This window comes from Lagenorhynchus albirostris, chromosome 11 (genome assembly GCF_949774975.1).
Source record: "Lagenorhynchus albirostris chromosome 11, mLagAlb1.1, whole genome shotgun sequence".
In the NCBI taxonomy this organism is placed as follows: domain Eukaryota; kingdom Metazoa; phylum Chordata; class Mammalia; order Artiodactyla; family Delphinidae; genus Lagenorhynchus; species Lagenorhynchus albirostris.
This window is the reverse complement of record NC_083105.1, coordinates 100,894,207-100,908,273: the sequence shown is the minus strand read 5'-3', so window position 1 is coordinate 100,908,273 and position 14,067 is coordinate 100,894,207. Positions and strand designations below refer to the sequence as shown.

The window sequence follows — 14,067 nt, the reverse complement described above, 5'->3', positions numbered from 1 at the left end:
GGGAGACCCAGGCTCCAGCTGTGGCCACCACATCGTTTTTCTGCAAGAAAAGTCAAAGTGAATTAAACCTGCTTTTTTAAAAAACAAGACCCAGAGATGCACTGCTTGGTACATGATAGGCAGTTGCTAAGTATTTGCTAACTAAATAGGTAGGACAAACATGTCAGTTCTCTTGAGTGCATTTTTTACTGAAAATTTTTTTCCTTTTCTAGATATTTCTTCTTGCAGGTAGAAAGCGGAAAAAGAGCAAAACATCCAACTACCTCATCTCCACTGACCCAACAGATCTATCTCGTGAGGGGGAAAGTTATGTTGGCAAACTCAGGTGAGAGCAGCCTTGCATCCTGTCCTGCTCCTCTGATGGTTTGACTCCTGTAGTTTCAGAACAGTCCATATCGGTTTTACAATGAGCCGGTCGATGTCATCTAAAAAAATAAAGTTAATAGAAAGTCTAAGGCCCTTCCTTGTTTTAAGGCTAGATCTTTGAGAAAGCGATGATGACCCCTTGACCTTTGGAGAGTGGGCCGAGAGGCTGTCCCATACCTCTCCTAGCTTGTGTTTGTAAGGGAGGAAAATACAGATCATTGTGGTGGCTTTTTCTCTTGATTCTAGGTCCAACCTCATGGGGACCAAGTTTACAGTTTATGACCATGGTGTCAGCCCGGCCAAGGCCCAGGGTCTGGTAGAAAAGGCCTGTATGCGGCAGGAGCTGGCCGCCGTCTGCTACGTGAGTGCCGCCTCCCGTTTCCTCAGCCTCCTGGCGTCCCAGCCCTGGGCTTGCAGTCCCCCTCCCAAGCTTGTTTCTGTATACTCGAGTTATTTACGAATTGCCAAGTTTAGCTGTATTTACTGTTTCAGCCGGCCCTCACTCATCTCCTCTTCTCTTTTCCCAATGCCGCCATGTTAACGCAGGCCTTTGTTACCCCTTACCCGTTGGCTCGCGGTTACCATAAATTGGAAGCCGGTCTCTGCTTTCCGCCCTCTCGACCTGGTTCATCCTGTACAGCCGCTGCTGGGCGGTCCAGCTCCAGCTCGTGCTGCTCTTGTCCTGCTCCAAATCCTCTCAGGCTGCCCCTCGAGTCCAGAATCAAGCCTGGACACTGCACCTTTCCCTTCCGGCTCCCCGGGGGCACGCTCCCTGTGCGTTCCCGTCATTCTAGCCGCTCCTCTCATCCCTGCGCCCCACCTGAGAGCCTGCCCTGCCCCTCCTTGCCTCTGCCTGTCCACCAGCGTCAGCAGAGGGGTCTCTTCTGACACTAGATGTGCTTGATGCTCCCCTCGGTTCCCCGCGCTTTCTCTAGTGCCCCAGACTGCTTCTTCAGCACCATCCTTCTCTGCCAGTTCGTAAAGTCCCATTCACTGCTGTTGCCACGTGAACACGGACCTGGCGCGTAGTGGGCATGTGAAGTTGTGGAGTCAAAGAAGCAAGAAGGAATTAACCTGACTCAGTTGTTACTTTGATCCCAAAGTCTCAGCTTTCCATCGGTTGGAATTAATCTCATCACTTGATTCCCATGAGATTTTATCTAAGTGACTGAGAATCATTTGACTTAACACTTTATAATGTATAGATGTTTTCTCTTAGCTTCAGAATCAATTAAATATTTTACCTATGCATGACTTTGTGTGTATGTATATGAATACACATATGTCCATGTATTTAATGTACTTATTTTATTCAACTATAATCTGCCTGGTTTGACGGGCATTTGATTTTTTTTACCTCCAGATACAGGTCCTATTTAATTTAAACTGTAATTCTCACTCTGTATCATATAGTGCTGTGTCCTCACTGGGAAATATATATTTATTGAAGATGACAAAATTGGACAGTTTGCTCATAATTGTCTGAAATTTCACTTAAAGCTAAAGCGTAAGAGTAGGGTTTCAAGCCTAGAGAGTGTTTTAAATTCAAATGTTCAAATTAGGTTTAAAAAGAGGAAACAGTCTTATTTTCCTGGGCTTGATTCTCCGTCTCTCTTTGTTTAACTACAGTGAAGTAATAGAATAGTGTTTAGCGCTCTCCATATTGTCCCCGTTTTACATGCCCAGGAGGGCCTTGCGTTAAGAATGAGGTCTTGTGTGCTTCCCTGATGGCGTAGTGGTTAAGAATCCGCCTGCCAATGCAGGGGACACAAGTTCGATCCCTGGTCCGGGAAGATCCCACATGCCACGGAGCAACTAAGCCCATGCGCCACAACTACTGAGCCTGTGCTCTAGAGCCTGTGAGCCACAACTACTGAGCCCATGCGCTGCAACTACTGAGCCTGCACTGTAGAGCCTGCGAGCCACAACTGCTGAGCCTTTGTGCCACAACTACTGAAGCCCGTGTGCCTACAGCCTGTGCTCCACGACAAGAGAAGCCACCGCCATGAGAAGCCCGCACACCACGACAGAGTAGCCCCCACTAGCCGCAACTAGAGAAAGCCACGCACAGCAACCAAGACCCAGTGCAGCCATAAATAAATAAATAGATAGATAGACAGATAGATAGACGCAGCCATAAATAGATAGATAGGTAGATCGATAGAAAGGAAATGCATGTTATTAAGAAAAAAAGAATGAGGCCTCGTCTTCATTTCTGTTTCAAGTTCCTGTTTATTTCCCTCTCTTCCAGGAAACAAATGTACTCGGATTTAAAGGCCCGAGGAAAATGTCTGTGATCATCCCAGGGATGAATATGAATCATGAACGAATCCCATTTCAGCCACGAAATGTAAGTAAGAGCATATTTCATCAACAGAGGACTCTAACAACAAGACTGCGGTACAGGCAAGATGAATAGAAAACAGTGTTGATTCCTCCCGAGCCCAGCCTGGAGAGTGGCCACTCTTCCTCAGGAGAGCCAGCCCTCCAGACCTCGGGGTAGGTGCTGTTGCTGACGTGGTTGATTTGCAACCACTGGGTCTGCAAAGAGAAACGCTAGTTATTCTATAAGAATCCAACAAAGCCGGCTTAGTTTGGGCTCTGTTTCTGTTTTACTTGCTGAAACGGAGGAAATAGGCCCCTGCTCTGCTTCCCGCCTCAGCAGCCTTGAGGGTGAGCGCTTTGCGATGGTCCTCAGCACACACCCCTCTCCTACAGGACTGCGAGAGCCTGCTTTCAAAGTGGCAGGACAAAGCCATGGAGAACTTGATCGAGCTGCACAACAAGTCCCCCGTCTGGAACGATGACACCCAGTCCTACGTCCTGAACTTCCACGGCCGGGTCACTCAGGCCTCTGTGAAGAACTTCCAGATAGTCCACGAAAATGACCGTAAGCCCCAGGAAGAGAGGTGTTCTGACAGGATTCGGAAATGAGCATTGCCCTGCATTGGTAGGAAGTTATACTCAGGAGAGCATGATTTAAGGAAGAAATGACCTCCTCCGGAAGACAGAGCTACAGTCTTGCAGTCAGCCGTCTGAGCCGCTGAGTTGAGGGCAGGAGCGTGTGAGGTCTCTTGTGGCAACCGGAGGAATCCTGGGGGTGCTGCTCGGGGGGGCAGAGGCAGAGGCCCTTCCTCAGGAAAGGTTCATGCCCTTCCGGCCCCCCACCCGAGTTTGCGCTGCCCCCCCTTGCCCTTCCGGCTCCCCCGAGTCTGCGCTGCCCCCCCTTGCCCTTCCGGCCCCCCCCCACCGCGAGCTTGCGCTGCCCCCCAACTTGCCCTTTCCTGCTGGTCCGTGCAGGGAGCCGAGTGGAGTCGCAGTAGAGCCTTGGTCGTGCTCGGTAGGCACTCTCCGTCAGGCCTTTTTCCATCTTTCTAAGGGTTTCCCATTTTAAAGAGACCTATTTGGAGGCTGTCTTCCTTACCTCCTGACGTCCCGATCTCTCTCTGCCTCTAGCCGACTACATAGTCATGCAGTTCGGACGTGTGGCCGACGACGTGTTCACCCTGGACTACAGCTACCCGCTGTGCGCGCTCCAGGCCTTTGCCGTCGGGCTCTCCAGCTTCGACAGCAAGCTGGCCTGTGAGTGACGCCGAGCAGGCACCGGGCCTTCTCTGCAGAGCTTCTGGAGCACGCAGCCGCCGCTCTTGCGCTTGCCCAGGACACGGAGAGTGACAGGCCCCGCTTTTGGAATGGTCCCTGAGAGTATGTATGTACACGTGCACGGATGCACATACGTGTGTGTACACATATCTGTACACACACACCCTTCTCGGGGTCTCACGGCCCTGGTCGGGGTCACAGCTTGACTCGGGTGAGAGCCTGTCCAGAGCTCACGGTGACTGTGAAGGCGCCGCCCAGCGGTCAGAATCCCGTGCTTGGAGACTTGCAGCCAGAGGCAGCTTCTCACACTTCAGTACTTGGGTTGCTTTTTTTGCAGAACTTTTCAGAGAGGGACGTTCCCTGAATTACCTTTAGTCTCCAGGTGTGCAGAGTTTTTCTGTAAGTGGGCGGCAGGCCGGTCCCGGCTGTAGGGTATCTCTGCTCCCTGTGGGCTTGGCCATCTTCCAGAACGGCCGTGCCGTGAGAGCACCTGAGTGGGGACGGTGCCTCCAGGAAGTGCAGGCCTGCAGGTCAGATCTGAAGCGGCACCCGGCCTCATGTGCTGTGACGTAGCCTTGTCTTTGCTTTGGCCATGGTGGTTTCCAGAGTGTCATTTACCGTTGGTGATCATTCCTCACATGGTGGGGGGGGCCCTGGGAGAAGCGCTCCTCTCTGCCGTCTCTGTGGGGGAGTGTGGTGCCCGTTCCCCAGAGCCAGCCACTGTCCCTCAGCTCGGGAGGCACCGTGTCACGGTCCCCCTTCCCTGAGGGCCGGCTGGCTGGCTGCAGTCTCAGAGTGGCTCTGGCCCAGTTTGTGATCAGTGATGCGAGCAATTTACGTACTTGTCTTAATCGCAGGGTGGGCTGCAAGCATAACCTCTAGAGGTGGCCTAGTCTGCTTACGACTGAGAGGGATTTGACAGAGGCCTTCACCACCTTCAGCCCAGGAGTGCGTCCCCGCTGGGTTACTGTGGAGCCGTTAGTGCAGACTCATCTGCAGCCCGCGTGGGAGGGGAGGGAACAGTGTGTGTGCAACTTGCCATTGTCGCTGCCCAGAGGGGTGAGGACCGGGCCTGGCTGGCAGAGCTTGGGCCTCTCTTCTTGGCTTAAGTGTCATCAGCCCCTGAGGCCTGGTTCATCCTTGGCGGATCACGTCTTGTCACTTTTCCTCACAGATTGTAAGAGTTTTGCTAAGTCGTTCCGATTGTTAGCCTCTCCCCACAAATCACACGGCTCTGCTGCTAGTTCCCGGCCTCCGCGTGCATCCGAGTCCTGAGGACCCAGGAACACCGTGAGCTCTGCATCGGCGTCGGTCACCTCCCAGGCCTCGTGCGCCAGCCAAGCTGTCTGCCAGCCTGGGGCCAGGCATCGGCGGCTTGCGCTTCGGCCCGTCCCTTCTGTGGACTTCCTTTCTGTCCCTGCTTCCTATCCCTGCTCCACATCAAATAGCAGCGGGAAGGAGAGAGACCCGGGGGATGAGCAGACCCGCGGCTCACCCCACGGGTAAGTCCCACCCGCTCTGCCCTGACACGGCTGCTTCCCCTCAAGTGCCTCACTCATCAGGTGCCCGCCAGGCGCGCGGGACCACCGGCCTGACACTGAAAATGGAAGGCTGTTCACTCGTCTCCTGTTGGAGAATGTGCAGTGTCTGGGGAAGGGGGGCCGGGGGGGACTGGATCTGGCCCTGCTTCCTCCTGCCCGCTCTGGTGCAGACACACACCCCGGCTTCACATCCTTCTTGCTTGATCGTGCAGGTGACCGGTTTCACATGAATCATATTTATACCTTTTGTACGCTACAGAAATAAAAGGGATTTATATAAAAACATGAGTGTTGCCATTCTTCTTTCAGACTCCTGTCCCTCGCATGCTTCCTACCGTCATGTTCTGTCACAATAATTCCATCGCTTGGCAGCAGCGAACCAGTCAGTTCTTTGAAGCCAAGTGGGTATCACTGAAGTTTTCATCCAGGTAAGCAGGGTCTGCAGACTCAGGGATCTGCGTCCTGGAGACTGCAGACTCACTGTGTGTGCGACGCTGAGAGTGTCCTGGGCAGGTGACGGAGCTGAGGCTGAGCAGGGGCGCCAGAGGGCAGCCTCCTGCACCGGTCAGCCTCCTGGGTCAGCTGCATTGGTGTTGCTTCCTGATTCAGCCGCAGAGCACATTAAATACCTGATAGTGACAGAGACCCCACGTCTTACCTCTAAGTGTTCACATTTAAAGCTTCCCTATACGGACAAGTCGAGAAAAGTGTGTTCAGAAGTCTTGCTGAGGCCTTCCTGCTCTGGGTGTCATGGGGATGGACGAGTGGCGTGGAAAGAAGCGGGAAGAGCCCAAAGGGCAGGACGAGAGCCGGAGTCGGTCTCATTTCTGTGGCTTGGCTTCTCTTCCACGTGATTCTTTATGGCCAGACAGGTTATTTGCAACACAGTTTCATACACTTTTCAGTGGCCAGGAATATCAATGGTCGTTGATACGAAAGACACCAGCAAGTGGTGTTTCAACGTCTAAGCAACAGGACTGCAAAAAGCTCTTTTTGATTAGAAGGTTAGTAGGTGAGAAAAAGGAATGAATGAGAATCAGTTCCCTTCCTTTCTGTTTCTTTCTCTTTTTTGGCTTGTGGGATGTTAGTTCCCCAGTCAGGGATCGAACCCATGCCCCCTGCATTGGGAGTGCGGGGCCCTAATCACTGGACCGCCAGGGAATTCCCAATATCCCTTCCTTTAGACAGCAGCACGGGTGCAGAAATAAAGTGACGGTTCAACTCAGAGTCCCTGGGTTCTGGCCCTTTTCCTGCCAGTGATTTGCCAACGTGTGCCCTCTGTAGATGGAGAGGTTTTGAGTTACCTGATCTCCTGTTCCTGAGTGATAAGAGTGCTGGCAGCCACCCGGAATTCCCGAGTGTGTTGTTTTTTTTTGTTTGTTTGTTTTTTGCAGTACGCTGGCCTCTCACTGTTGTGGCCTCTCCCGTTGCGGAGCACAGGCTCTGGAAGCGCAGGCTCAGCGGCCATGGCTCACGGGCCCAGCTGCTCCGCGGCACGTGGGATCTTCCCAAACCGGGGCACGAACCCGTGTCCCCTTCATCGGCAGGTGGACTCCCAACCACTGCACCACCAGAGAAGCCCCCCGAGTGTGTTTTGAATCGAGGTCTCTGCTTCTCTCCTGGACAGCCACGTGCTGTTCGTAGCTGGAGAGGCCTGGGGAGGAGCCCCTGGAGGCTGGAGCCAAGGGCCTAGAGAGGGGAGACTGGAATGGCGGGAGCGCGCCCCGGGGGAGGGCGTGGCCGCGCTGAGGAAGCCGCCCCTCCCAACCGCAGGCTGCATCTTGCTCCACAGAGAAAACTTGGGGGCGTTGCGAGCTGCCCCCTCCGCAGAGTGGCTCCTGCCTGTGTGCTCGCGCCACGTGTGCCACGCCTCCAGCGTGGTCCTCCTAAACTTCCCCACGTAGATCCCCGCCGGGGGCTCGCCCAGGACTGGTTAGATTCTGCCCCGCCCCTCACACATTTCTTGGCCAGGTGCGTGTGGGCTAGTTTTGCCCCTCTCGCCGCTTCGGTCTCCTAGCTATTGTAGTCAGTGTGTACCCTTCACAGGTCCTACAACTCTTCCCTCTCCAAAAACCGGGGTGCGGGCATGGGGATGCCGCGGTCAGTGCGGTTTTCAGGCAAGCTGTCCCAAAACCGCGGGCAGCTCCCTGGCACCACCTACTGACCCAGGGGGCACATTACAAGTGCATTAACACGATGAGCGCAGGTTCTGCAACCCAGATGAGGCGACTTCACAGTGGCCCCTGTTGTCATGACTCTCTTGAAGGTCTGGGAACAGTAGTATTTGTGGAGTGTAGAAAGTGGAGGAATTCCAGGCAGAACGCGTGGGCTCTGGCCCCAAATGCCTAGGCATTTGGTGTAGGAGAGGGGCAAATATCAATATTATTTTTATTAATGTTTTAAGATGGGATAATGCATTTTGGTTGACTTTTTTAGCCACGCAGTTACGCAAAATGGTTTATAAATGCTCATAAAGCAATTTAAGGTGGTTTTCCAGGGACTCTGGTGAGAGGAAAGAAGAACAGCGTGGCTTTACTGGGTAACTAAACATACCCTGCGTTCTGGTCTCAGGCCTGAGCCTACCTCACCTTCCTTACTTTGTACCCATCTCTCCTTTCCTACTTGAAGGGACAGCCTAGGCAAAACAAACAAACAAAGCAAAACAACAAGAAAAGTAGCCCTGATGTTAATGGAAGTTTCTGAAATATTCCAAATATGAAGGGGGCCTCCATGGTTTTCTCTGGCTCTGCCAGGTCCTTTGGTCCATCAGGCCCAAGCTCCTCTGCACAGGGCAAGGCTGAGGCCCGGGAGGCCAGGTGCAATAAGAGTGTGCCACGTAGACGGTAGAGCTGGTGGGCCAGGGTGGCAGTGGGACTTTTCCTGGTCTGTTCCAACCTTTTATTACACATTTTGGTATAATATAGTGCTTCTCAAGCCTCAGGGTTTTAACATCTGGTTAAGCACTATCTACCCAGATTCCGTCCCTTGTGATTTTCAAGGCCTCCAAGAATAATCAGTAGTTCTCTCTCTGCCATAGTCTGGGGGCAGGAAGGTCAGGAAGGAAGGACGGTCTGAGACGAAAGGAGGGTGACAGGCAGAGGGAGGCTGGCAGTTAGATCAAGATTTTAAGAGTGGGTTTAAATGCAATTTTTAGGGTACTGATGCATGCTCAGGACAGACTCCATCAGGGTAAGATAGAAGGATGTCCCTAAAAATACGTCCTGATTTTGCCTTTGGTCAGTCTCCTGTGATTCTGTATCAGAGAGAGAGAGAGATACAGATTTTAAATAGTAATAATTTCATATTATTTAAAACACTTCTTAAGATTATACAATTAAAGCCTCCTCCCGTATCTGTCCCCTTCTTGTTTCCCTTGCCCTGTACTCTTAGAGTTGACCACTTTTCGTTTCCAATGTATCTTTCCAGTATTTCTCTATGCAAAAATGTATTTCTAATTTCCCACTCTTTGTGCACAAAAGGTAGCATACTATATACTTGGTTCAGTAGCTTGCTTTTTTTTTTGTTCCTTTGGCTGTGCCATGTGGCACGTGGGATCTTGGTTTCCCGACCAGGGATGAAGCCCCCACTCCTGCAGTGGAAGCACGAGTCTTAACCACTGGACCGCCAGGGAATGCCCACACCTTTATGATTGGTGTCTCCACAGTCCTCAGTTTGCCCCTTCGCAGGTGTTATCTACCTGCCTGCCAAGCATCTCCTTTTGGATGGTCGACAGCTGTGCTCTCCAACACCATCGCCACTAGTCACATGGAACTATTAATTAAAATTCAGTCAACTAGCTGCATTTCAAGGTCTCAGAAGCCATATGTGGCTCATGCCTACCATACTGGACAGCACGGATAAAGAACACTTCATCATTCCAGAATGTTCTGTCGGAGAATGTGGGTCCACAGAAATCTCAACTTTGGGTTCCAAAAATGTAACCCTCTTCTCACCAGGTGTCATTCCCTGGGGAAGTTGTGCTTGTCCCACTTCCCCATCAGAATGTCAGTAGCTTGGGGGCAGGGCTGTGACGTTTCTGTTCATCCCTAGTGCCTACCTACCTGGCGCAGTGCCAAGGACATCACACATGTTCAGTCAACGTGAGATGGAAACATGAGTGATAGGAGACTGAGGCCCAGACTCTAAGGGTCCCCAAGGTCGTAATTAGTATCGGCCGAGCTGTTGTTTGAACCTGGGTTAGTTTAATTCCCCAGTAAGGACATAATATGTGACTTTTGTTAACTTTCATTTTCAAAATTTTGTATCAGAGTCACTGAAAATGAAACTTTTAACGATTAGACTGGAGGAAGCCTTTCCCCCCTTTTGATTTTTTCCAGGAAGCTCCTGGATATCCAGACCCTAAAGACCCCCTGGGACGCTCAGAGAAATTCTGAGAACTGTACGGAGAAGCCTTCACCCTCTGGGCTCCAGAAACCAAGAGTTTTGTGTCAGTCTGGAAATACACTGAATTAGTTTGCTCGGGCTGCCATAACGAAGTACCACAGACTGGGTGGCTTGAACAGAAATTTATTTCTCACAGTTCTGGAGGCTAGAAGTCCAAGATCAAGGTGTAGGCAGGTTTGGTTTCTCCTGAGGCCTCTCTCCGTGGCCTACAGATGGCCATCCTCTCCCTGTGTCCTCTGTGAGAAGTCTGTGTCCTAATCTCTCTTATAAGGAGGATTAGGGTGGACCCTAATCTAGGCAGATTGGATTAGGGCCCATCCTAAAGACCTCAATTTAACTTAATCACCTCTTTAATACATCTGCAGATCCTGTCACATTCTGAGGTACTGGGGATTAGGGCTTCACCATAAGGCATTGGGGGGTGGGGTGAGGAGGATAGGTCAGCCCCAGCACACACTGCCCCCTAGAGGGTAGACCTGGAGTCTATTCTTGTCCACATTTCTCTTGGATGAAGAGACAACAATTAATATGATGCTTTTCAAATCACAGACTGCTTTTATTCTATAGATGAAAGACTCCAGCTTTGATAAAGGTTGGTCTGTGTTGTCGTTCAAAACACAAGATGCAGTTCAGATGGTATGGAGTGAAGAGTCTTCTTAAGGAAAAAAAAGCAAATAGAGGGAATTCCGTGGCGGTCCAGTTCTTAGGACTGCGCTTTCACTGCCCAGGACGTGGGTTCAATCCCTGGTCAGCAAGCCGTGTGGCACAGCCAGAAAAAGAAAGAAAGAAGGAAAGAAGTACAGCGTGCGTGGGTTGAAAAGAACAGGACCTGGAGTTACAGTGACCATACCCCAGCACCGAGTCAGCTGCATCCTACTTCTGAAGCCCAGGAAGAGGGGGCATGCTTTGGGGATATTTCAAGAGCAATATATTTCCTTTTACCTAAAGCCTAGGAAATAATCCTTCCTGGATTCTGCCCTTGTTAACTTCTTATTAGGCTATTAAATCCAGTTGTGGGTGTTGGTTTTTTTTTAAAGATGTGGAAAAAGTAGGGCAGGGTTAGAGATATAGTTCCAGTCACATCCCACCCCTTACCCCCCCACCCAATTATAAAAGAAGTACAAGTTTGTTATAGAAAATAGAGAACAAAAAAATGAGAAAGAGGAGCTTCCCTGGTGGCGCAGTGGTTAAGAATCCGCCTGCCAACACAGGGGACACGGTTTCGAGCCCTGGTCCGGGAAGATCCCACATGCCGCGGAGCAACTGAGCCCATGCGCCACAGCTACTGAGCCTGCGCTCTAGAGCCCGTGAGCCACAACTACTGAGCCCGCGTGCCACAACTACTGAAGCCCGGACGCCTAGAGCCCGTGCTCCGCAACAAGAGAAGCCACCGCAATGAGAAGCCCGCGCACCGCAACGAATAGTAGCCCCCTCTCGCAGCAACTAGAGAAAGCCTGTGCGCAGCAACGAAGACTCAACGCAGCCAAAAATAAATAAATTTAATTAATTTTTTAAAATTAATTTTTAAAAAATGAGAAAGAAGGCCCCTTAATCTTCAACCTGTCAGAGATACTCACTGTAAGATTCTTTTCCATTTATTTTTCAAAAGCAGGACACAGCATTGTAAATCAGCTATACTCTAATATAAAATAAAAATTAAAAAAAAAACAAAACAGGATTGGGACTTCTCTAGCCGTTCCGTGGTTAGAACTCCGTGCTTCCACTGCAGGGGGCATGGGTTCGGTCCCCGGTGGGGGAACTAAGATCCCACATGCCGCACGGTGTGGCCTAAATAAATAAATAAAACAGGATCATCCTGTATACATTTTTAATTTTTATTTATTTATATTTATTTATTTATTTTTGCGGTACGGGGGCCTCTCACTGCTGTGGCCTCTCCCGTTGCGGAGCACAGGCTCCGGACGCGCAGGCTCAGCGGCCATGGCTCACGGGCCCAGCCGCTCCGAGGCATGTGGGATCTTCCCGGACCGGGGCACGAACCCGTGTCCCCTACATTGGCAGGCAGACTCTCAACCACTGCGCCACCAGGGAAGCCCTACACTGTTTTTAAAATCTGCTTTTCCACTTACTATGTCATGCACACTTGTCTGGTTTATTTTTTAAAATCTTATTAATCACTCTAAAGAATTCTATCACGTGGATGTGGCTGAATTTGTTTAATAGGGTATCATATGGATAATTTAACTATGATGATGTGGGTTGAAAAAAATTTATTAAAGGAATGGAAATAATACCAAACGACACATGATAAAAGTAATTAATATGATTTTTGACTTTGATTTTGGAGAATAAACAACACAAATAGCTTCCACACATCAAACCCAGCTCTGACCACACCCGTGCCGTCTTCTTTCTGCACAACTTTCGTGAAGCTCGACCAGGATCCATTTGTGGGTCTGGGTAAAGTGGCTGGGATCACGAGGAAGTGAGGTGAGGTGAGGTGTGGATTTTGTGGTGTAATTTGAGGGGAGCCATGTGCATCTCTCTAGTTCTATCCAGACATGAAATATTTCCACCAAGAGATTCATTCCTGAAGGTCAACAAATGAGTCCTGTCTCTTGAGAAATGTAAATATCCCTGAAAGGGCAGGCACGTGTGTAAGATCACTGTCTGTCTTTCACCTTCGGGACTTCTAAGAAGTTTCCTTTATCCAGAGTGACCTCAACAGCTTGGGAACGGGAGATACCTAAAGGCACAGAGCTCTCTAGAAGCCTGTGGGAGGCTGAGGTTCTGATCCTTTATGGTCTTTGATAGTTAGGGTCTGGAGGGAATAAGCTGGTCTGATCTCCAGATACCCTCTCAGCAGTGTGTGCTGCTTTCCTGTCTCCAAGGGACTCCGTCCTACCTTCCTCCCACCCCTCTGAGCCCAGCTGGACTGACCCTCCAATCCAACATAGTCCTGTCTTTCTTTGAGTTCTTACCTTTGCCAATGGTACCACCAGTCGTTCAGCTGTCAAAGTTCTGTGATTTTTGTCTCCTCTCTCACCTCACAGCCAACTTAGTCACCATTTCTGTTGACTTTGCTTCTGGACTATTTCCTGGACCCCTTCCCTCATCCTCAGCCTCAGGACCACTACCCTGACTCTCCAATCCAGCCCTAACACCTGCAGTCCAGTCGAGGGGGGTCTTTCTGATGGAGGTGCCGATTTTGTCACACTTGTGTCCCAAGGGCCCTTTGGATGCCCCCTCTTCAGCACGGGATACAGTGATCTTCACAACTGGCACTGCTGCTGTGATCCATCCTCCCCGCCTCCTGTTCTCTAGCCACACCAGCTTACTAGACTCTTCCTAAACTCCCCTAGTGTACAGGCTACCAGCCTTAGTGAGTCTTCCAGACTCAATTCAGCGAACTCTCATTTATCCTTCAAGAGCTAGAGTACGTCGCCTCTGCAACCTGGATTTCACTGTGCCTTTCCTGGGGTTCCCCTATGGTGCTCAAAGCTCACGGACACAACAAATGGTTGTTACGCTAAGTAGCCAGTGCTTACCGTTTGTGTGTCATTCGGCGCCTGCACACTGTCCTGCGCTGCAGACTTCTCATGTGGAGGAGGTGTGACCAAGCCCTGACGAGACCCATCACTTAACAAGCAGACCAGAATTTATATCCAAATGAGACCTGCTTCCTTCAGTCTTCACCTTAAGAGATTGGATACTTTGTCCAGTGATGCTGTGATCCCTCAAAACACCTTTGGAACACCTCTCTTGGAAACAACTTCAGCACTTACAGCACTTCAAGATCCTCTGTGGTAGTAGGTTTCTGTGTTTTTTTTGGTTTTAACTTAACATTTATTACGCATTTATCTATCCCAGGCACCAAGCTGGAGCTGGGTGAAAGATAAGATAAATTGGACATTTACTGTGTCTCCAAGGAAGTTTCTGTTTGGTAAGGGAGATAAGATCTGGACCCCAGGACAATACAGGGTTAAGTGATAAGGCTGAGGTTGGATCTGATTTTTGGAAAGGGGCAGAAGTCCTTTGGTTTCAACTTCCCAACAAGGTGGATGACAGAGGTATGTGATTACACCCTGCATTAAGCCAGTGTGTTCTGAAGACTTCCGAACAGAAGCCCAGTGATACAGCCCAAATGCGATACAGTGACCTCCACAACTGGCACCGCTGTTGTAATCCATCA

At 50.5% G+C, this 14,067-nt stretch overlaps 1 protein-coding gene across 4 annotated transcripts in view; it reads left to right on the top strand.

Moving 5' to 3' along the window:
- The window catches only part of TULP3 (TUB like protein 3), a 42,747-nt gene extending 36,954 nt beyond the window's left edge, over positions 1-5,793 (top strand). For all 4 annotated transcript variants that reach the window (XM_060164325.1, XM_060164328.1, XM_060164327.1 and 1 more), the window contains 5 exons: positions 213-325; positions 613-727; positions 2,618-2,716; positions 3,085-3,256; positions 3,823-5,793. In XM_060164325.1, the coding sequence (XP_060020308.1) occupies positions 213-325; positions 613-727; positions 2,618-2,716; positions 3,085-3,256; positions 3,823-3,956 (633 nt within the window). In that variant the 3' untranslated portion in view covers positions 3,957-5,793. The remainder of the gene's footprint in view (positions 1-212; positions 326-612; positions 728-2,617; positions 2,717-3,084; positions 3,257-3,822) is intronic.
- Positions 5,794-14,067: the final 8,274 nt, after the last annotated feature.